Source organism: Nannobrachium achirus, assembly GCF_963921795.1.
Source record: "Nannobrachium achirus genome assembly, chromosome: 16".
Classification (NCBI taxonomy): domain Eukaryota; kingdom Metazoa; phylum Chordata; class Actinopteri; order Myctophiformes; family Myctophidae; genus Nannobrachium; species Nannobrachium achirus.
In genome coordinates this window covers 49283185-49307944 of record NC_137823.1, presented here as the reverse complement: position 1 = coordinate 49307944, position 24760 = coordinate 49283185, and the positions used below count along the sequence as shown (strand labels likewise).

General features: G+C 43.0%; 1 protein-coding gene across 1 annotated transcript in view; it reads left to right on the top strand.

Moving 5' to 3' along the window:
* The window catches only part of nudt14 (nudix (nucleoside diphosphate linked moiety X)-type motif 14), a 29868-nt gene extending 5370 nt beyond the window's left edge, over positions 1-24498 (top strand). The window contains exons 2-6 of the mRNA XM_080744195.1: positions 12324-12367; positions 19758-19822; positions 20383-20489; positions 21108-21361; positions 23544-24498. Coding sequence (XP_080600321.1) covers positions 12324-12367; positions 19758-19822; positions 20383-20489; positions 21108-21361; positions 23544-23793 — 720 coding nt within the window. The 3' untranslated portion in view covers positions 23794-24498. The remainder of the gene's footprint in view (positions 1-12323; positions 12368-19757; positions 19823-20382; positions 20490-21107; positions 21362-23543) is intronic.
* The last annotated feature ends 262 nt before the right edge of the window (positions 24499-24760 follow it).

The following is a 24760-nucleotide window of genomic DNA, read 5'->3' as shown; positions in this document are numbered from 1 at the left end:
GTAGGGTGGGGGGGGGGGGGGGGGGGTGGGGGGGGGCGTCCCCAGTTGAAACTAGAAGAAGTGCTCTTCCGAGTACGTCTCCACCAGGCCACGCGTCCTGGTGGTGCTATAATAGGCAAATGTAAAAAGGGTGGCATGTGTTTTTCACCAATCTTAGACCTTTCATGGCGCCACCATGAGGCTGATTTGAACATTTTGTAGTGTAATTTCTTCCTTGGCCTTTTGCGAATGTGCGTGCACAATTTCATTACAATTGCACGCTGTGTTTGATTTGAGGCATTTTGCTCGAAACGGATCAATCCTGCAAAGTTTGGAGGCCAATCTTAGCCAATTATGATGGAATATGAAATATCAGACGGATCGGACTTGATCACATGACTATAGAGATACTGTGTACCAATTTTTTTTGGATAAAATTTTTTGGATAAAATCTCAAGGAATAATAGGAAAAATTGTGTTTTACATAAGTTGGCCTCCTGGTGGCGCTATAAAAGGCTGATGTGAAAAATGCAGGGAAAGGGTTTTTCCTTGGCCTCTAGGGAGTGCGCTTACAAAGTTTGAAACTGATTGGTGGAGTTATAGGTAAACCACAAATCGGCCTGTTATAGCGCCACCATGAGGCTGATTTAAAAAAATTGAAGTGGCATTTCGTCCTCGACTTAGTGGGAACGTGTGTGCGCGATTTCATGATAATTGCACTTTGCGTTTGTGATTTGAGTCATTTTGTTCAAAACGGCTCAATCCTACAAACTTTGGAAGCTAGAAAAGGTCCATTTGAAAAATGTAGGGCAGAGGTTCTAGATTGGCATCCAGGGAATGTGTGTGCTCACTTTGGCAGCGACCTGGCCAACAGCGACTGAGATTAGGTGCACACAAACTGCAAGGACACACGGACGGACGGACGGACGGACGGACTCACGGACACACGGACGGACGAAGGGGAAAACATACTCTCCCCCATGCCTTCGGCTGGTGGAGACAATTAAATCCTGAACTGATTATTTTACAAACGTTGCAATCATTTCTTTCAAAGATGGTGTTTATTCATACACTTGTCCACCCGAATCTCATTGACTTCAAAGCATTCCATCAAAGTTTGTGTCAGATTGCTTGCTTGCCAGTGATTCGAATCTGCCAGCTGGAATTTCTGGAAGAAGAAAGTCACATTTATATCCTTTACTTCTTTACATGGCCTTGTGTGTAAAACCAGGACATGTCAACTAGTATGTACTTGCATGAAGTAGATTAATTCTTGTTAAAATTCTAAATATTGCTACAGTATGTTCGTATAGAGAAGGGGGGAAAATAGGCAATTTAGGCCCTGAGCGCTACCTACACTGCTTCACAAGAAGAAAAAACTAATACAAGCATATAAATAATCAACTATACATTGCAGTGAAGTCTTGTTTGTCATTACAAGGAAAGTAAGTGCATGCAAAAAAGAACAAAGTTTAACATTTATAAAGATCGCTATGGCCATTTATTCAAAGGGGACACCAGATAAGGCCTACTCACTCCCTCACTACACCAGCCAAAGTTTAGCAGCCAGGGTAGATCAACATGGGAGCATACTGAAAGCAGATACACTCCTCGTCAGCTCCACGTGCACATGTGCGTGGCTGTGCCATGATTAAAATATAAAAAATGTATGAGAATTCTTTGACAATTCACAACCTCAAACCCTGATAGTTTGTAAAACTTCCCAAATTCAAATTTAGTTTCACACTGTTTACATCTGCCTGAAGCAAGCATGTCCGGCGAGGGCGCACTGTGATTGGCCAGTTGACGCTTTGATTGGCAGTTCTGTCTTGGTGTGACCACCAGCGTGATTGAGTAGGAAGGGGCGGTCCCCTTCCTGAATTCAGGCAATCGCAAACAGGTTAGGGCAGTGCTAGAATTATTAGCAGACCTACAAGCTTGCATAACAGCGTTTGTAGGTCTGCTATTTTCGCCATGCATACAGTGTGACTGACGAATGTAAGGGGCGGGCAGTCCCCAGGTAAAACACTCGATATTGCGTGTTTGACGTTTCTACTAGGGATGATGCCGAAGGATCGGCCCGATATGACTGGAATTTTTATGATCAAAAGGTAAACTCGCCGATCAGATCAATGGCGTGTTATATATGTGCTACTTGAGGGTTTGTTATGGTTGCGCCGCTGTTATCCTCCTCTCTCTCTCTCATGTTGTCGATCTAGCTCCTTTCGGAACCACTCGCTCCGCGGCTATGCCGCTCCGAGATGTGGTTCCTGCTCACAGCATGCCCAAATGAGGTTTCTCCGGGGGTAGTTCACCAGGTTATCAACCGTCTGCCTCTTACCGTCACCAAGCGTTGTATCCAAAAAGAAATGGTCCTCTTGCATCTCTGCTTTTTTAGCGGCGGGGGTAATCCAAGTGATTTGTTGAAACAATACTTTAAAAACGCTCACTTTGTTAGCCCGGTCTGTGTTTTTTGTCAGCCTGTTGCCATTTCTCACGGGGAAATCTCGCGACACCGCAGAGCGAGTGGTTCCGAAAGGAGCTATTGTCGATCATAACATTTTTAAAACTCTATAGAGAGTTTAAAACGATCAAGCTAGCATTAGCATTTAGCAGCAGAGTGGCCAGAAATGTTGCCAGATTTTGTTGTTGCGAGAGAAACAAGCAAACAGGTCTATACAAATAAGCCAAAAATAAGCAACTGGTGCAGGCCAGTCAAACTTTATTGTCTAATATTGTTTAAGGACAGTCAGTGGTTCTCAAACATTTTTTTCTCAAGAGCAAGGACCCCATTCTTTTTACAATATACTTACTACCGAAAAATAACCATACAGAAAAATAACCCTAAGGTCGCTTTTAATAAACAGATTTGGCAACAGCAACAGTACAGTACACATAACAGCCACAAACACATCTCCACTCTGTCTTCTCCTCCATTTAATTTAGCCTAAATTAAATGGCCCTTTTATTGATTCTGCTTTTACAGAAATATGCTATTAAGTTAACCAAGTAAACAGAAATGTTATTGAATATAATTGAAAGAGAGTGTCACTCTCTGGCATGGTTTGTTTTTCAAAAAGTGACACAGTGCTGCTTTAACCCATTTAGGCCTAGAATTATTGAATGCTTTAACTATTGAACTACTGCTTGTAGATCTGCTATTTTTGAAAAGTCATGAAAATTCCAGCAAATCTTTGAATATATGTATTTTTAAAGCGAACGTTTGTAACACAAATCTTGCTTTTTAGGGGGTCCCTGGAACTAAATGTTTTGAGATGGGGGTCCGTGGCCAAATTCATATAATTTTGGGGGTCCTTGAAAACCACTGACATAGTAGTCTCTCAAGAACAGACTAACTGAGCTCCAGTTAAGTGTAAAGGACCTTTTATTTGACGATGGCTAGCCAGATTGCTGACATAGAAACATAGGTTTTTCCAAAAACCTTAGAAGGATTCAAAAGACAAAATTCTGCTGTTCACGACTTTTCAAAAATAGCAGATCTACAACCTCACTGTGAGCTTGTAGATCTGCTATTGTTCAGTAGTTAAAGCTTAAAATAATAATACACAGTAATGTGTACCCGTTAAGTAATTAAGTTCGTCCACCACTGCTGTTTGTGCAGGTACAGTGCAACACACCAACCATGTTTGTTTGTACAGAACTTGTTCAGACAGATCTTGTCCAGGGTTCTCTTCTCCCGTTACATTGGCATGGTCTAAAAGCCTGCATGTGGCTCCATTGGCCCTGATGGTCTATTGACAGACAGGTGGTTGGTACGGTCAATGATGACCTCTGACCCTTCTCCTGTGTGGCTGTGCGTGCATGAAGTGTGCGTATGTTGGGCCTGGTGACCCATGCTTGGGGCTCTTTGTAGGACCTTCTCAAATCAAGCAGTTACCAAATAGCTCATGCACCTCCTGTTCTTTTTTTTTCTTTTCTTTTTTAGTTGATGTGTTTAGCCTATAGATTACATTTTCTTATTTTTAAATGCAAAACCTAAAACCGTATTTAACCACTTTCACTCTGCCATCCCTATTTAGAGCATGTCATAGGTAGGGATGGGACGATACACGATATTATCGTTTATCGTGATAAAAACATCACGCAGTGCAGCCCTGAGTGCAGCAGGTGCTCTGAGCCTTTGATTAGGCATCGGTCTGACTCTGAGCGGAGCGGTCTGTTATCAAGAACGCTGATTTCAGCGATTGACCAATCAGAATCAAGCATTCAACCAAGCCGTGTAATAAACTCAGGTAATTTAGCTCACAGATGACTGGTGCTGCTTTGCTTACGCATACATGCATTGGCGCACACAACTGTTTTATCAGAAGGACCACATCACATAACATAATGCACCAAAATAAATACACTTTGTCTTGGGAAGTATCATTTTGGCAGGTAATGCCTGATAGACACATTAGGCCTATTACAACTCAGCCTATGCAGTTTCTTGAATCTTGTTGATCTTTCTCTGTCCTAGAGTTGCGGCCATGTACAGACAAGGAATATCATAGGGTGGCTTCATTTTGTGGGAAATCCTAGGGGACAGTGTGTGTGTGTGTGTGTGTGTGTGTGTGTGTGTGTGTGTGTGTGTGTGTGTGTGTGTGTGTGTGTGTGTGTGTGTGTGTGTGTGTGTGTGTGTGTGTGTGTGTGTGTGTGTGTGTGTGTGTGTGTGTGTGTGTGTGTGTGTGTGTGTGTGTGTGTGTGTGTGTGTGTGTGTGTGTGTGTGTGTGCGTGCGCGTGTGTGTGTGTAGCTTAAATATGTTCTTCTATTCTGGTGGTGCGTTTTGTACTAGTAATTCCTACTCTTCACTGTAATCCAAACCCTATTCTAGAAATTAGATGGTGTCCTTTGGCAGCTACTGGGGAATCAGGATCTTGAATTATGTACTTTTTAGCACAATTCTATTTTTCTTAACAAGGTACAATCTTGCAAGCACTTGAAAATGTATGTGGTTCAGCACTCAGCAGTTTGTGGGGTGTGTGTGTGCTATGTGACATTAGGCTACAGATGCAGAACAAAATGCAGATGGATATAATTGCTTTTCAGTCACAAGTGTGCTATCAAGCCACTGCTTCACTGAGCTCTTGTTGCTGTACTAATTAAAAGTAGGTTCAGGTCATGGGAGTGTGGGGCTTGAGTGCCCCTGCTGAAAAGTGAGGAATTGTATGTGTGGTGATGGTCATTACACCTGTGAGTGGGGGAGGCACTGCTAAGCTTGTCAAGAGAGGGAGGCGGAACAGCCAAAGACAGCAGATGGACAACAAAAGAATGGACGGTGGACTCTCTCCCTCTGTCCTCCCTTTCATCCCGCCGTGGCGTCTCCTCTGGAGCTGGGGAGGGACGCTCTGGGACACGCCACCCCTCTCCTCTCACAAAGGCTTTTCAGGCAGGAGAAGAGGTGCCATCTCATCCTAGGCTCTTTCATTCTTAATTCTTCAGTGGCACATCTGCACCTTTAGACACCACTGCCAAATCTCTCACACAGTTACCCCTCTCAGAGAGGAGCTAATGTCAGTCCTAAGAGGAGCTCTTTATTCATTCGTTGTTTCGTTGCCCTTTGTTTCCTCTCATTGCCCAACCCATCTACAAAGCAGGCAATTGTCCCTCATTGACTTAAATCCCACTAATCTTACATTGAACCACTGGTTGCTTGCTTGGGTAATTACATTATATTTATTCATGAATGCCAATTCAGATAATGGTGTTTTTGGTGTTGCTTACAGCTATTGGCCTTTCTTTAAACGGTGTGACCATCAGTCGTGCAACTGTTACGTTCCTATACCCCACACATCATCCAAATTCAGAGCACTTTTCCAGGCAGTCCAACGAACACAACTGGTCATGTTCGAGGTATAGGGAAGCCAGGTGGGGAGGGCTGGGCGACCACCGTCTCTGCATTAGTGACTCATACAGGATAGTCTGGATGCTTAGCAGGGAGAAGAACTAGGTGTGATGGTCTTCACATACTGGTGAAATTCCTAACTGTCAGGTGTAAAGAAGTGACTGGTGACTTACTGACTTCATGTGTAGAGGGGACACAATTTAGTGCAAGTTAACCAGTCACTCATGACCTAGTAGTGGACAGTGGACACTTCGGTATAGTGTCCTTCGGTATAGTGTCCACTGTCCAGTGTAGAAAAACAAGAAAACGTAATACATTCATATTTTAGCCAGAAATAGGCAACTATCTGATGTTTAGCACATGCTAGGGATGGGACGATATGAAAGTTTCATATCACGATTATTGTGACAAAAGAAATCGCGATTTACGATATTATCGCGATAATCAAAATCCATTATTCTGGGGCGGAACATTGGCCAAAAAATAGCCGATCCAAAAAGTACCTTTTACCAATTATAGAGGGTTTAAATGGTACCGGATATGCAGCTCGGAAAATAAAAGGTGAATTGATGCCAGTGCATGACGGAGAACGATATGACGATATATGAAATCTCCACGATACGATTATCGTGAGTGGTTTTTATCACGATAAACGAAAATATCGCTTATCGTCCCATCCCTAGCACATGCAAGTATAAAAGCCCCGCTAGGACCAAAAACTAGGACCATAAAATAATCCGACAGTATCTGCCCTTTAAGCCTCTGTGACTATTCTATTATAGAATATTTACAAGCTTTGCACAAGCAGGCCCAATCTCCCCCATTTTACCATAAAACGTAAAGAGTTTCTCCGACTAGAATTGGTTCACGTGGGTCCCTTGCTCCCGTCTGTTAGGATGGACAGGAGACCAGCTGATCCTAAATCCAGGGAAATTGAAGAGCACATGGTGGGAATTAAAGACTGCCATTGTATCTGGCAGCAGGGCAGATGATTGTTTCCCCCCTGCACCTGTCAGGTTTGTCAGGTTCTTAGAGTGTGTGTGTGTGTGTGTGTGTGTGGGTGTGGGTGTGGGTGTGTGTGTGTGTGTGGTGTGTGTGTGCGTGCGCACGTGCAATGTGCATGTGCGTGCATGATGGTTATTAGACTTTAAGGACCTAAAAGATCAAGACCTCACATCCCACAGGCTCTACAATACCCATTCACACAAGAGGCTGTCGTTTTGAGCAGGCAAAGCCAGAGGGACCACATTAGTTTACCACATTCATTGCAAGGTCCTGTGTAGCTTGTCCCAGCGCTCTCTCTCTCTCTCTCTCTCTCTCTCTCTCTCTCTCTCTCTCTCTCTCTCTCTCTCTCTCTCTCTCTCTCTGTGTCTCTCTGTCCCCATAGACTAATCTCTCTGTCGTAATCCATGTCAGCCTGTGATTCTCTCTCTGTCTCCAGAGGGCTACCCCCACAGCAAGTGGCCCTAGTAATGAGGGGAACCCCTCCATCTGTGAGTGGTGACAGGGCACTGTGTGTGTGTGTGTGTGTGTGTGTGTGTGTGTGTGTGTGTGTGTGTGTGTGTGTGTGTGTGTGCGTGTGCGTGTGCGCGTGCGCGTGCGCGTGTGTGCGTACAAGGGGCTCCAAACAGGTTGTGCCAGAATGCCATCTGATGTGTGATTGTTGTAGAGTCTGTCATCTTCATTAATAAACGTTGAGTGTAACCCATACAGTACCTGAAAAGTTTGTTGTGTGCAGATGTCCTATATCCATTTTGGACATTGGACATCCTGTTGTGCAATGGGGGGAGGACGATGAGGCAATAACAGTACATATCCCTAGTAAGTAAGGTGACAGCCCCTTTGTAACATAGGCCCAGGCTGAGCGCAAGGAGTGTCAGACCGGGAACTCAACTCAGTGGACCTATAGGCTGTTTCAGGGGTCTTCAACAGGTGGTCTGGGATCCCTTGGGGGTCCTCGGAATTACTACAGGGGGGGGGCTGCCAAATCTAACCACTTTTCTACCACTATTTTGAGGATATTATTTATCCAAGAATAGCAGGTCTACAAGATTGTCTATGTCGGCAAAGTGGTTTGGTGTAGGGGGAAAAAGAGCGTACCAAGTGCAAGTTTAGCATTGAGGGTTTAAGTGATTAACATGAATCTAATACAACGCTACACATTGATAGTGCTGTCAAACAAGTCTATCACCATCTATGAAATCTATGAAAAAGTTTAATATGCAACACAGTTTTATACAATATGTTAGTAGTGGGGGTCCCTGCTTCATCTCTCTCAGACCCCTGGCCTATTTGTCTTGGAAACCGGTGCAAGCCTCCCCTCTCGTTTGATGTTTCTCGCTATCTGGACTCTCAAAGAGCTTATTGTGTCACGCTCGGAGCCCCCTACACCCAAAGCACCCGCCCAGCTCAACCTCTTCTTCAGCTCGCCAGCTGTTACCCCACTGGAGAAAAACCTGGTGCTACAAGGAACAGAAGTAGTGGACCAACTAGGGATGCTCGTGAATAAATGGTTCCGATTTACGCCAGTGACAATGAACATGTCTTTCTTACACATGGAATTAAACTATTTTTATCATACTGTATACCAGTATAGGCTTCCGCGTCAACCTTTTGCCCAGCCCCTCTCCCATACACATGCATTATGGCCTTTTTTCCTTTAATTCCTCAAAAAAGGGGAAAACATGTCAGGTGACTTCTGTAGAATCGGAAAATATTTGGTGACCCATAGGCTAGCGAACAGCTCCATCCAGCGTCAAAACACAAAACTCGTCACGTGGCAGAGTATGAGTTGGAAATGGGGAAACCATGGGCAGATAGGGGTTTCCAACAGTTGGCGCTAATTGACATACCAATTACCTGAGTGAAAGTCGACCTTAAGATCATATAAAATGTGCATCCCTAACGACGACTCAAGCTACATCAAACAAACATGATCTTATGCACATGCAGACATAATTTGCTGTCAGGGAGATTGCTTGACTTGTTTGAGCTATCACAGCCTCAGGATTCGTTTATGAAGCGTACTAAAGGAAAGAAACGCCGCTCTTTCCGAAGTTCCATCTAGAGATGCCTCTTCCCACAATGTCCAGTAGTTACTGACTGAAGATCCCTGAAGATAATTCTACTTGGTAATGTGTTGCTTTGTTGAGACCAGCTATGTTTTATGGTGGTTGGTTTGTATGGTTTAGAGAAAGTCACACTGAAAAAATAAAATAAAAAGATTAAAACAGGAAGCAGAGCTAGAGGTAGCAGTAGCAGGGACTAAAATAGCGAGTTTAAGCTAGATGGTTTTCAATACGGCAACGCCAGGCGGACTACGGCTGCTATGACGTAATCGCCGTAGCGATCAAAATGGTTAAGCAAAGCCTCGGTGGCGACGGGTTCCCACCCCTTTCACTGAACGCTTTGGTTCCCATGGCGACGCGTACACGCAGCAGACGGAGTAGGCGCTACGTGGGAAGGGACCTTCTGCCGTAGTAGAGGCGGCCGCGGCGACGGCAGGTTGATCTATCGAGCGCGGATCATTTCCGATTACCGTTGTCATCTGCCGTTGCCGTAGCGAGCTTAAACTCGCTAATGTCAAGGTTCTCTCTGGGAGTAACAAGGATGGGTAGGATAAGGAATGAGTACGTCAGAGGGTACAGCAGCAGCACATGTTAGATGGTTTGGAGATTAAGCCAGAGAGTGAGATGGTTTGGACATATACAGAGGAGGGATAGTGAGTATATTGGTAGAAGGATGCTGAGGTTGGAACTGCCAGGCAGGAGGCCTAGAGGAAGACCAAAGAAAAACAAGATTGATTGATTGATTGATTGATTGAAGACTTTATTAGAAGTTTGCACAGGAAAAGGTACAGTTTCATGACGGTACAGTTCACTGGTACAAGGTCTACTAAAAGGAGATCCATGAAAAGACTAAGCTTATTTCCACTGGAAACCATTGAAGTATCTCATATAACATTGAATGACAGACAATTACAAATAGAACACAGTACTATGCAGTAGAGCTAGAGAGTAGAGAGATAATTTGTTGCTTTCGAGTAAGTGCTCAAGTGTACTTTGATTTTAAAAACAAGGTACAGGTTGTCCCCCAGGCTTTAAGCTGATGTAATAACCGTAACAATTTCTTCTTGTTTGTTTTTGAAAGATTTATTGAAATGACCTGCAGCTCCTCATCTGAGTCCCACAAGTCACGCAAAGAACATCAATGATTCAGCTAGCTAGCTAAGTGATTTATTGTTTGCTCGCATGGATCCGTAATAGCTAGCTATATCTACTTTCACTGAGTAGGGCGTAGTACTGTTGTCCTGGGGGGGATGGTGGTGTGAGATTTGCACAGTTGTTGAAATGACAGTGTCTCTGAAAATATGCCTCAAGAGTTGGGAGTTTTAGTGATCGCATCTGCCTCTTTAACGTGTTGCAGGGAAGTGTGTGCCCATTTTACATCGATTCAATTCAATTTGTCTGCCCTGCTAGAAGCTCCAGTCCAGGACAATGATTGATTGGCAAATGAGCCAGCAACAGGAATGTCACAGAGAGGACATTGTCGCACCAGTATTAAAGCGTCACTGAAAATTTGACAAGATCATTTTCAATTATGTTAACTAGCACTTATAATATTGATCTTTAAAACTGCTATACATATGTTTTATGTACTGAGTGTGTATTTGAGAAAGTTACGTCTCCAGGCTACCTCTGATATGATCAATGACAAGTTGTATGTCTAAAAGAAAATGGTCACTCACAAACAATTGAGATGTAGAACAAGAGATTTTGCCTTGGACTTGTACTTATACCCGCTGCAGATGCATTTGTTTAATTCAGTATGTCAGCCTGTCAGGAGGCCTGCATACTCACATTCTTCTAGTGACACCTTTTGTTTTTATGCTGTCCTGGACTGGAAAGCTACCAAATTTAATTTGATGTAAGCCATTTGTTTGCTCTCCACATTCTCCTCCACATTGTGGCCGCCACATTTTTGAGGCAAAAGATCACGAGCCAATTTCAGGGATGTGACAGAATGGGTGTTAGGTAAACACAACCTGGGTCATAGTGTTAACTTGTCCCACACAAATCCTGGCTTCATGCTCTTGTTGTACGGTGTAGTTAATGATGCACAAAGCTTCACTTCCCATTAACCCATTGAACATTGTTGCTTATGGCCATGCTAGGTCATGCCAAAACAGCTTGACCACGCTGACATGCTTTACTGGAATTCCCAAGAAGATTTATGTTTTGTTCTGTGAGTGATTAGATGGTGCCTGTCTTACTGAATGCTCTAATTAGCATAGTGTGTGTGTGTGTGTGTGTGTGTGTGTGTGTGTGTGTGTGTGTGTGTGTGTGTGTGTGTGTGTGTGTGTGTGTGTGTGTGTGTGTGTGTGTGTGTGTGTGTGTGTGTGTGTGTGTGTGTGTGTGTGTGTGTGTGTGTGTGTGTCGATATCTATATCTATCTATCTATCTCTAATATAAAATATTAGACTCTTATTGAGCCCAAGGGAAATTCAGTTGTCAAGGCACATGGCAAAAGGGCCTTTCTGTGTGGAGTTTGCATGTTCTCCCAGTGTCCCCGAGGGTAGGCTCACAAAAAACATGCAGTAGTCCTGGTCTCCAGTATACTGACTCCCCCTGGACAGCCAGGGGCCTGATGGAGGGGAAAGGAACTGGTGGGAATAACGTGTTCCTTCGCTACACACGCTACGTCCCACCAGGGAACTTCCCCCCTGTCAGGTGAAAAGAAGCGGCCTGGACTCCTCGTGCATTGAAGGAAACATTAGCACAGTTCATTGCTCTATCAGGTTGGCAGAGGGAGAGTAGTGCCCAGGGTTACACTTAGCAATTGGCACTGGGTGAAAAAATGGGTCACAAAAAATCGTGGGATTAAAAAAAACTGGGGGTTGCTTGTATACAAGTGTACACAGGCATTAACAGAATTTTCAATTAAACAGAACCGAGTTAGATGCCACACCTTTTGAGGAATGATTATCAGTGGTGGGGCTCTAAGGATGGCTATCCACCACTTTGGGCCCAAACAAGATATCTCAAAACTACCATAGAATATGCTGTGCGTCTTCATTTCATTCCCACTCCATCTGTGGCAGAAATATGGAAATATTCGTGCCGGCATCGGAGGCCAGCGCCTATTCCCATAGGATGGCAAAATGGCAGTGCCAGTAGGAATGTAGATTCCAAGAACGATTTTGTTGACCCCATGGCTTGTCCTTTAGCCAATTACCAGTTGAGTGTAAGGAGCAGCACAGGTTTGTGGTAATCTACAGCATGCCTTAGCAAATCTGGGGTGTTGAGCAACTGGTTAGATGTCAACAATGCACTCGCTGTCCCTCTTAGATGTACCTGAATTTACAGAAAGCATTTCCAGTAACTCACTAATAATTTGGATGTTGATGTGCTTCTTCATACTTGACCAAACAATAAGTCTGAGGTTTGTACTGCTTAAAGAGTATAGCCATTCATGTGTTCTTTTGTTTTGTATTCACAGAATGGGACAAAGAAATCCTGGGACTTCATGCGAACCCATGACAGGTAAATACGCAAAAAATGAATAAATAAAAAATGCAACACCTGTTCAGGTGTGGCAACACAGGATGGGGTACGCCCCCCCCTACTGTAGCATTATCGCTACCATGGGCTTAATAAGACAGCTTGATAAGACAAGACATCGTGTTTTCTCCCTGCATGCTTTTACCAATGTTACGGGTGTACCTCAAATACGAATTAGTATTGTTGTGTTGGTAAATACTACGTAAAAAGACTTGATCTCATTACCACAAGGTTTTAAATCATGTGACATAAACTCCATATTCATTTGAAAGAAACCCTTTGGGGGAGAATTTATGAGTGGTTGCTGTGTGCAATTACTGAAAGATTGATGACACATGGTCGGGTCGGGAGCGTTTGGTAATAAGTCAAACTGCCATACCTTGGAGGTAAAATAGCAATGGCAACAGGAAAATGTAGCCTTTCAACTTTAAGCCTGAACCGCAACACATAAGGTGTGCAATGTACCGTCATGCAAAGCCATCCTGTCAAAAGCAAATAACAAGAGACTGTTTTATTTATATATAAATTATAATCATAAAAAGGCTAATGTGGGATGCTCTCTCTCCCCCTCCCTACACATACATAAAGTACATACATATTACATACATACACACAGTATGAAAACATTTAATTGCTAAAAAATTGCGGCACTATTCTGGGCATTTCATAATGGGTGAACGTTTGGCAAAAATTGCCCTCACCCTACAAGCTCACAAATCACAATCTTGCAGTAGAGCTTAGATAGGGCCACCATTACAGAAATATCACACATTTATGTCAAATCAATAGCAGTACCCACCTATTTAGCCAAAAGTTATCACAATGCCCCCAGGTAGGTCTAGAGCCCTTTCGGCCTGCTTTCCTTCCTCTCTATAAGACCCCCACGAGAGGGCATTTATTTTACTGTAACAGATCATGCCATGGAGACAGCAGCAATAAAACCCCAGTCCCATATTTCCCTGAGAAAATAGCCCAGAGGTGCATTCAAATGTGCACCGCAGGAGATAATTCTACCATGACGGCTAGCCCCTAGCCATATGATCACTGTCGGCTGGAAGCCTGGTATGTCCAGACCAAAACTGTTACTTTTAAGGAAAACAGAGCCTGTGTTGCCAATGGATCCAATGTAGTTGTTACGAGCTCTTGTTAACACTCTTCATTGGTATATTTATGCAAACCGACACACTTAACCACTTTCAACTTTGCATCTTTCTTGACACTTTGTGAGCTTATAGATGAGTAATTATTTTAGTGACCCTGTAGTATGACGACGTATACCTAAAAACATGACAGTGGAAATATGGAGATACAAGGTTTCTGCCCGACAGCGACGATATGTTGACAGGAACCCTATTGTTCATAAAATTCATAATTTCATATTGTAACACTCTGGAAAACCGATATAATTAGCACATCAAGACACAGATATGCTGTATAATTCCCACAGTAAACACTTTCACTTTTTAAAAGTTTGTTGAGCCAAAATCACTCTTTCATCTGTCTGACACAACAATATAAAATTATATTTTTTATTATAGCGGCAACAATATCCAGGTTTTAAACGAACTGTACCAATCCTCAAATACGGGTTTGTTAGGGTTCGTCAGAGACGCGTGTGTGTGTGTGTGTCCCTTCACTAACCGTTCTTCTGATGTCTGTTAGTTTGACACCCAAGTGTTTATTGGAGCACTGGAATAATGGTATGTGTTTATGACCTGTTAGTGTTTTGTGTGTGTGGCCTGGAGCCAGTTGAAAGGTAAAGTCATTTGGAAGCAGCATATGCAGATGTCTTTAGTGGCACGACGGCAGTCATGCTGTGTTGAATTGTGCCGTGTTCCATCCTCTGGTTCCCCATCCACCTCGAGGGCGTCTTGGCCTGGGGTAGGCCTAGGTCACTAGATGCTAATACAGTACGTCCCCTCTGGGCATGACACTGTTAACATGTCGTATCAAGGCACTTCTTTTGATACTTTGAAAGACAAAAGTAGCGGAATCACTATTTAATCATGTTCTACAATGTGTGCCACGTAAGGGTCGTGCCACCCCACAGAGCAACTTTGGAATGCTACTGTTTGGTAGCTATTCAGTTTTGGTGGGTCAAACCTTCTGTGCTTCCTTTTGACTTTGATTGACTAAAGGTTGCTCATTGCTGCAGCTGCAATAAAAATGTTTTGTAGGTTAGCCCCTACTGACTGTGATTCAAAAAGTTCAGCATGGGTGCATTAAGAAGGTTTGACATGTGATTATTACCTTAATTTAGACTTTTTGAGATGGGATCTTATATCATTTTATAATTCCTGGTAGATTCTTAATCCATAGTGGGCTAAAGTGTAAACTTGATTGTTGGCACACAAGAGAGATCATCCTTTTAAAGAGAGGTGAGAGGTTCAGTCCCCCGCAGAAGATATTCTATGCATCAGCCACCCCTCAGCAATACACTGAACCTGCTTGTGCTTTCTCCTTTTTTAAACATCTCAAAATAGGTCATCCACATGAATCCTGTTCAAGAATATATACGCATATATTTACAGTTTAATGCAGGGGTCTTCAACGTTTTCAGTCCAAGGACCCCTTAATCGAGAGAGAGAGACTGAGAGAGAGAGAGAGATGAAGCAGGGACCCCACACAATCTGTTCATAGATTCCATATAGTTTCATCTTTTGACAGCACAATCATCAGTGTATTTTGGATTCATGTCGATTAGTGTTTGCAGATATTTATCCACTTGTCTTGAACTGTCAATACTTCAAAATCTTGACCTTTATCTCTGTACTACTTGTGCTCTTTTTCCCCCCTTCTACACCAAAGGTCTTTGCCGAAAATAGCCGATCTACTGCAAGGTGTTGCTATTTTTGGACGTTATGTTATAGGGTTCAAGTGGTTAATAAAAAAGGGAGGGAAAAAAAAGGTTTCTATCACACAAAGATTTGGAGGATTTGTAGTAACTCTGAGGACCCCCTCCTGGTCCCGGACCCCCTGTTGAAGACCCCTGGTATAATGACTTAAATTGCTCTGGATCAGTGTTGTTTTTGACAGCAAATTTTGATTTAGTTTTAGTCATAGTCTTTTGAATAAAATGTCTTTTAGTTTTAGTCATAATTTAGTCACCTGACAAGTTTTAGTTATAGTCTAATTTTAGTCGACTAAATATCATAAGATTTTAGTTGACTAAATCTACAGTTGATTTAGTCAACTAAAATGTATTTTGGCAGGCCTTGATGACATGGTAATGGCTGATTTTACACTTGGTTGCGTGATGAAAATAGCCGATCTACAAGCTCACAACGTTGTAGATTGGCTATTTTCAGCACGCAACACCTGAGACACGTTAGTCCCTCCCTAACGTTTTAGTCTAGTTTTTATTTTGTTGACGAAATTGTCAATATATTTAGTCTTAGTTTTAGTCATCACAGCGTAGTTTTTATTTAGTTTTTATTTCCTTTTCGACAAATATTTTTCGTCATAGTTTTAGTCGACGAAATCAACACTGCTCTGGATGGAGCGTCACAAAGATATTTATGAAATATGTCGTGCCGTTTTTAATAACAAATTATATAATTATGTATAGTTCTAAAAGTGGGTTGGCTTCTTGTCCAGTCAACTTGTAAGTCGACTCCGAAATAAAGCACATCAACAGATTGTCAACCCCATGAAAGCCAAAATGTCCCTCTTTGACAAGCGCGCTGTACCGCAGCCAAACAACACACGGTCACTGGAGCATGGACAGACCTTCTCCTCTGTTTTCACTCTGTATGTCTGCTGCCGCGCACACTTTTTCCCGCTGTCCGGCCCCGGAAGCCCCGCCGAGAGAACTCCAAGCTTAACGGCGCGTGAAATGTCCCGAGCACCCGCTCAGCCTGCTTCGTGGTTTAAACATTAGCGCAGGTTTTTTGGGGAGGGAAGCGGTGCTCACAGCAGTAATGGCATGGAACAAACAGTTCAAGGCCCAGACCTGCCTCACGGGAAAACTTCCATGCCCCAGGCCTGCGTTTCCCCCACTTCTGGCTTGGATCATCTGTACCTCCGTTTGTACCGGAGGTTTTGTGTCGAAGAATGTTCTGGTGCAAAGACTTCTGTACTCCACTATAACCTCAACCTGTGTGTCACAAATTAATGAGTTTTTCATGTCATGCATGCTTGTTAATGCAGGATTTGTACTTGGTTGCTCTCTGTGTTGCGTACCAAAAATAGCAGATCGACAAGCTCATAATGCGTCGCACAGCGACTCCAGGTGCACGTGCTTGTAGATCGGTGCGTGACACACGTGCCACAAAAGAAACAACAACAAAAAACACCCAATGGGTACACTGCCTTTCCTAGGAGCGGGGGATGTGAATGAAGGAGTGGGGGGTGTGAATGAAGGAGTGGGGGATGTGAATGGAGGTGTGATGGAGAAAGGAAGAGGATGGAGAAGTGACAGGGGTTTCCATAGTTGGCTGTGCCCAGATAAGAGGCCCCTGAATTGACTTGGGGGCTTTTTAATCAGCTGACCTCTTCCTCTCACACAGTATAATGCAGCTGATAACAGGACCACACATACTGTAGATATCTTGGCACCAGTGCTATTGGCTACCTAAAATTTTGCTTCAACGCTGGAAAGTTAGATTGGGAATTTGAACTAATGTCACTGAAGGTTATATGAAACATTTTGAACTCCTTCAGGGACCCCCAGACTGATGATTTCTTTTGTATTCTAGCTGTCTGATAAGAAACTGCAGTTACACCAGGGACACCCAAGTGCCGAGCGGTGAACGACTTGGTACGGATTGAAATCGCCTGTAGTCAAGGTCCCGACTCCCCAGGAGTTGAGAGCTCTGGTTTAACTAATTAGTCTAAAAATGGAAATACTGTATAACCCCAATTAACAGCAATTTCTTTCAGGCTGGTTAATGGTTATCCGTCGTTGGATTCCACTTTAAAAATTTGTATTGGTCCTTTTTTCCCCTCTACATCAAATCTCTTTGCCGAAAATGGCAGATCCACAACCTCAGTGAGTGCATCTCTCCACTCCGACATGTCACCTTTCCGACATGTCTCCATTCCGACACTAACCCTATCTCTAACCCTAAACCGAACCCCCATGGGAGTGTCGCCACTCCGACAATAAGAAGTCAATTTCGGAGTGGCGACATGTCGGAATGGAGAGAGCCTCCCAAGCTGAGTCACTACGTGAATGGTGAACAAGAATGTGAATACGTTTTCGACGTGCAACACCGTCGTGCGGCGATATGAATTGGGCATCTCTCTCTCTCTCTCTCTCTTCTCTCTCTCTCTCTCTCGTCATGGGAAAGACAGGGCAGGGTTTCCTGCTGCCTCAGACGCTTCCGCTTTCCCAACACAGACCCCAGGCCTCAAGTCGCCACTGGCAGCAAAACAATCACTCACAGACACACACATACACAGTCACACACAGCAGCAAAACCACATGTATACACATGACTCAGTGATGGCAGTGATACACTGATAATGTATGGTGTATAAATGTAATGATAAAATGATAATGTAATCAAATATAAGGTAAGAAAGATTAATTGTCAAGGAAGTCGTATTTGTGTCCTGATTTGTACTTGGTTGTGCTCTGGTGTCATGCACAGAATATAGCAGATCTACAAGCTCACAATGCGTCATCTTGATATTGTAGATATAGGCTACCGTGCTTGGCACAACTAAGTGTAGGTCAGGCTTAAGATTTCAGTCTACAAACCTTCAGAGTATGGATTGTGGATGAACTGATGAAGGTCCATACATTAGATTGGAATATCCCGTAAACGATTGTCTTTTTCTTTTCATCTTCATATACTGTGTATGCATATTGAGCTTGTCTCCGAAGCAAGTGCAAATTAGTTATTGAGTGTGAGTCTACATGTCTATTGCATTATAAACATGTTTTTAATGCATTATAAGCTGCCTATGAATTATAACACTGTATTATTATACTTATAAGCACTATAACACATTATGAACTAGAAAAGATGCAATTGGAAATTGCAAGTGTGGTTGCCGTGACCTGCAGCAAGTTAACTGTCATGTGAAGCTCGACCAATACTCGAGTTAGCACCACTCCTCAAATGTTTTTCCTTCAATCAGTGGCGTCAGTTTAGCAAAAGCTAGGGTATGGCAAAGATGGGAGTCCTCGTGGAAAATAGGCATTACGTTTTGGATAACACGGTTCTATTGTGAAAATAGCAGATCTACATGCTCACAACGCCTCGCAGTCTAAAAAAACACAGGTTTCTACGGTTTCTTGGGCTGGATATGGCAGCCTGGAATGGTTTTTCAAGTGCAGCTAAACTTAGAATGTTAGTAAACGTGCCACAATTAACAATAATGCATTGCACCTGTGCAGCTGACCTGCGGAACCTGGGAATATACCATTTTGTCAATCTGGGGAGAATACAAGTGTGGAGAATATAATTATAATACCTTGTTAAAGTGACCATTATGTTAAATTTTGCATTTGTAGTTATTTTACTGTAATTTAACAACATAATAACCAGCGCAGATAGACAAAGAGACATTCATGGATTTATATTTAAAAGTTAAACTTTTATTTTCCCCCCTGGACCCAGGGTATGGCAGCTGCCTTCAATTTCCAATTGCATCTGGTTTCCATCAATTTCCAATGGCAGCGTAAACGTTTATCTAATGAGTTTATCTAGTGAAAATAAAGAACTACAGTGTGTTGCCCTTCGGTCAACCACGCTAATTATTATAAATATTAAGTATCATAATACTTTCTTGTAAATATAATTATGCTAGAGGTTCGGGGCTCTCACAATCTAAAGTTGGGCCTGCTATGCTGCGACCCTCACACCGCCGATCTGAGTTTCGGGGGCTTTGTCAGGGTACTCGTTGTACCTGTCTGTGATCTTTTGTGCCCATATATGGAGATCTCTGTATCTGTCTGTCTACCCGTGTCCCTTTATGCCCATATATGGAGATCCCTGATGTCCTCCCTGTATGCATGCCCATATATGATTGGCAGTGATCTGGACACTGGATATCCATACAGTACATGTCCATATTTGGACATTTTGGTCGGATCAGCGGTTCTGGACAACCTGCGGCGGGTACTCTACACTCCCTCGAGTCCTTGCCGCGTACCGGGTCTAGTCTAGTAATTCTTAATGCAGAAAATACCAGATTTACAAGATCACAACGTGTCACATCGTGATAGGAGAGGGTATGTGTATATGCTAACATTTCCGAGCCTGGCCAGAATGGTCTGTGGACTAGCCGGAAATTTCTATTATTGTATTATGATCTGAGACTGCATTCATTCATTCAGACCATCAGCGCAACCTCACGTAAGAAGTCAGAAGGAAGGAGTATGGACAGCACATTAATCTCAGTTTTTCTCTCTTTCTGACAGCGTTTCGGTGCTGATCTTCAACACTACCTCACACTGTTTCATCCTGGTCAAGCAGTTTCGCCCAGGTAACTCATCTGCTTAAGTTAACGGCACTACTTTTTACTCTATCCATTTTATGTTTCAAATTTCTTTATTTGTTTAATCCAAGACTAATTCTTGCCAAGCTATATACTGTTTATGGTTTGTTGGATTATCCTGTCTAAAAAAAGAGTACAGCACAGTGTTCTCTGTTTATTCAACTGGATGAAAGCAACAATGCAGACTCATAAATAGACTGCAAGAGACCCCATTACAACGCATCCTCTAGACTCCATTGTTGGGAGTAGCCTATATATATCTATATACTGTATATATGCGGGAGGTTCTCGAGATACGCTGGTGACAGACTTGCACATACGTATGCAGAGATTTTGAGGTTTGGTGAGTAAAGAACTTCAGACTGGTGTGAATGCCACTCAGCAGAGGTCTGAACAACTTCAAAACAAGGGTTCAACTGGTGGCCAAACGGAACTCTGTGTTGAACAGTGTTTACCAAAACACCAGTTAAAAGCTACTTCCAACCTTTTTCTTAGCTCAGTTCCTCATATGTCTTTCCCTTTTCCCTTGTGCCCTCTACGGTCGACAGCTGTATACATGTGTGAGTGGGAGAGAACCAAAGCTCATCCGGCGCAGCCTGCCGAGGAAGCAGAAGAAAGCGCCTCAGCATCCGAGGCTGCAGAGCCAGAATCTCAGGTAGGGCTGCAGCATTACCATTACTGATTTGAATAATCGAGAAGCACAGTTTTCTTTTAAGTATAGTATAACACCAGTAAGACGCCTAAGGGACTTCTTTCTTGGCCATATATAGATTCTGTTAGTGTGGTTCTCCTAACAGGGCATCATCTGGGATACAATCCCTTTTATCCCCTTATATGGAGATCCCTAACAGAATCCCTTTTATGCCCCTATATGGAGATCCCTGCTATGACTGTGACATCACTGTGATGTCACAGTGATGTGTCAGGGGAACCACAGTGTCAGGCGTTACCCGTACTGACGGATGACAGGACTGAAGCTGTGACGGTTCTGATAGTAAACTGCGACCTACGGTCGAAATAACCACTTTTAAGCACTTTTGCACAGCAGCGGCATGCAACAGTAGTGAAAATGGCAGTTCTACAAGTGAGCTTGTTTTTCACTATTTCTGAAGGTTTTTGATTTTATTTGCACTTTTCAACTAAAATAAGGTGCACAAAACAGGGATCAATTATTATTTATCAGATTACTTTTTAAAATGATCAACTCTTGATAATTTCTTTGTAATCGATTTCAGTCGATTAGTTTGATTAACTGTTGCACCCCTAACGCCAGGAGAGCCAGGCAGCGGCTGCCTCAGAGAGCGCAGAGGGTGCAGCAGAGAGTGCAGCAGAGAGCTCCACTCCCAACTGTCCCCAGCCTCCTGCCTCAGCCCAGCCCCCAGCCTCGGCAGGGGTCACCTACGAGCTGTGTGCCGGCCTGGTGGACAAGCCCGACCTCTCCCTGGAGGAGATCGCCAGGCAGGAGATACTGGAGGAGTGCGGCTACGATGTCCCTGCTTCCAAGCTGAGGAGGATAACCTCTTACAGGTGGGTCAGAGCGTGTGCGTGTGTGCGTGCGTGCGTGCGTGTATCTGTCTGACATGAGACTAAATATCACTTGGAATTTCGGATACCAGTGTTGTCTTTTATTGTTTTTTAAGGCAGCATCAGTATAAAGAGATGTAATTTTCTGAAATTGTCTGTTCTTTTATTTTTAACGTAATTTTTATTAATGTCAGTATTAATACATTATCACACAACGCAATAAAATAATGCACTCATGAACACACTGTGAACACTGTGAAAGTTTGTACCACATTTTACATGTATATATGTGTATATATATATATATATATATATATATATATATATATATAGAACATAAAGTGATGTTGAACTTGGGTAAAACATTGCTGCCATGATGATATCCATCATCTTTATAAGAACTACATATCACTCACAACCCTTAATGTCAAGCATTTCTATGGCCTACTCGGCCCCATCTAGCTGCTCTCCTGCTGCTTTTACTACTCAGTTTTGCTGCCTTATATTCACCCACCTCCTCCCCAACTCCACCTGCTTACATCTGCTTGTATGTACCGTTGGGAGATTATATTACTTCTGACAAACGTTAATGCACATATGCAGCAGACGACCACAAAAGCCGTTCTGGTCAGCCAAAACAAAACCTACTGCCATGCCTTATCCATCAATAAACCTATCGTATCAATATTCAAGTTGTCTGCACTTAAACAAAGCTTCCCAGATCACCAGCGAGCAATATACAGCAATACAAAAAAGAGAAGAAAAAAGCCTACATGCCAAGTGAAAGAGAGAAATGAAAAGTTATGTAAATAATGTCAACATATTATGTTCTGGCTGAAGGTAGTCTACAGTAAAAAAAGAAAAAGCTAAGAGGTGCAGATAAAGGTGCCCCACATAAAAGTAGGAGCACCTGTACAGCATTGACTGACATCTCACCCTAAGTGTATGTTTGATTTGACTTGCACATCCCCTCTCGCTTTGTTGGTGGTGTCTAACTCCATTGTTATGTGTGGGTCGCTTCCATTAAATGGAAAGGGTATCATCTCAACCCTCATGACCCCTATAAAGGCATATCTGACAGAGGCACTTGTTAACAGGAAACCAAAGGTCATGGCCTTTTTCGCAAAGGGAGTATTACAGCTTCTCTGGAACAACAAATAAAATTCCTGGAGAACGTTCGCGCTTGGGTTGGGGTGCGTGTGTGCGTATGCGCGTTAGGCGCTCATCCACACACACGAGCAGAGGGGTACACGTGTGCTTGTCTATCTGAAGTTTTATGAGGAGGACTTGAGAACATGTTAAGGCGTGCAGTCCGTGCACCGCCTCCGATCAAATAAAATGTCAATAGTGGCCAACGCTCAAATGTCAAGTCAAGGGTTATCGAGCAATTGCAGACACACGGCTACTTGAAATGTTAATGCTATTTTGTGTTGAAAAGATGTGCGTTGTATATGGTTTGAGTGGTGTGCCTCTGTCAAAATTGACTTGCCCTCTATGGTGTAAAGTAACTCAGTACATCTACTCAAGTACTGTACCTAAGTACACTTTTGATGACTTTTTACTTTACGGGAGTATTTCCAATTTTCAGCACTTTTACTTCTACTCCACTACATCTCAGAGGCAAATATTGGACTTTTACTCCATTACAAAAACATTAGTTACTAGTTACTTTGTAGATTTTGATTATTATTACAAAACATACATTAACCGCTTCAACCCTATATACATTTCAGCCATTTGAAAAGAGCCCGATCTACAAGTGTGAGCTTGTAGAGCTGCTATTTTCAAAAGATTGTTATACATTTTATCCATTTGAAAACTTGTGAAATGGGACATTCTGCTTGATGAGTACCGGTATTTCTACTTTTGGTACTTTAAGCACATTTTGATACCAATACTTTTGTACTTTTACTCAACTAAATTTAGAATTCTGGACTATTTCTGGAGTATTTCTACATTGCAAGAATGTGAGTACTTTTTCCACCACTGCTTGCCCTTTTAAATTGACGTTTTCATCACCGACGTTGACTGCCAGGTATTAACACATTAGATGCTAGGGGTTTTTAGCTAGCCCATTTATTTTTATTTAATCAGAGTATTAGCACGGAACTAGGAAATAGAGATAAGAAGGAGATCTCCTTCTTTGGCATGAAATGTGTTCAAAACGGTACCATCTCACTTTCAGGTCGGGTGTGGGCGTGACGGGATCCAAGCAGACAATGTTCTATGCCGAGGTGTCGGAGGACAACCGTGTGAGCGAGGGCGGCGGCGCGCCGCAGGAGGGCGAGCTCATCGAGGTGGTCAAGGTGCCCCTCCACGAGGCCATGACGTTCGCCTATGACGAGAGCATCCCCAAAACCATGGGCGTCATCTTTAGTTTCATCTGGTTCCATAACAACATGTCGCCAAAGTACAAGATCTCCACCAACGTGTAACTAACATTAAACCTGTTCCCCGTTGAAATCCCCCACCCCAACTCCCCCCTCTTGCAGGGGCGCGGCTAGAAATCCTGGTCCCCCTTGACACCCGGGCTCCCGTCCCCCTAGTAATATTAATTAGACTGAGACATACAATATTAGGGGTGTGCTGATACCACTTTTTAATGGCCAAGAACAAGTGATTTATTTTGTGTAATCACTGATCACGTACGAGTGCAAGCATTTTCAATAATATAGCAGTTTTAAAAATGCATTTTCTTTGCATTTTGTCTTAAATATATAATGAGCAGAATTTTCCCCTTGGAACTTGCAAAAAAACGACTTAATCATTACCTATAATAGCCTAGCAGTTGTTTAACAACCAAACAGCCAATTACAATGTGCCTGTCCCAACGTGTCCCAAGTTTAGGGCAAAGATGTCCCTTAGAAACACTCAGCCATCCCATCGCGTTATGGGAGCAATGCCATTTGTAAACACAGCTCTTTGCAAGTCGTATTTACAGGTGACAAGCGGCCAAATTGTACACTTTATAATACTCAAGAATAGCGGACAATTTGGACAAAGAACTGGGTAAAGGCGGGCATTCACTCAAGAAAATAAAAATAAGTGAAGTAAATGTGGATATATTGGCCTGGTATCTCTGGCGTGTTGCAGGGCCCCTGTCCTGCTCTGGGCCCTCTGAATCATTCAGGCCCTTTTATTCTTGCCTGTAATCAGTTGAAACGTAACACTGGTCTCTGACCCAATCCACCCTTTAGTCTAGGTGGGCAGGGGGGTCTGCGCGCACATGGTGGATTTTTTCCGCCACCTGTTTTTTCCTAATCCTCGAAGGGTATATTTTAAGATTCTGCCAGGTACCAAGCTGAAATATGTTCTCATGGGGTTCATTTTTAATGATTTCTTGCACCTACCCATTCACTTACTCTACAGGGAAAAAAGACCCCCCAAAAGATCTTCTTTAAG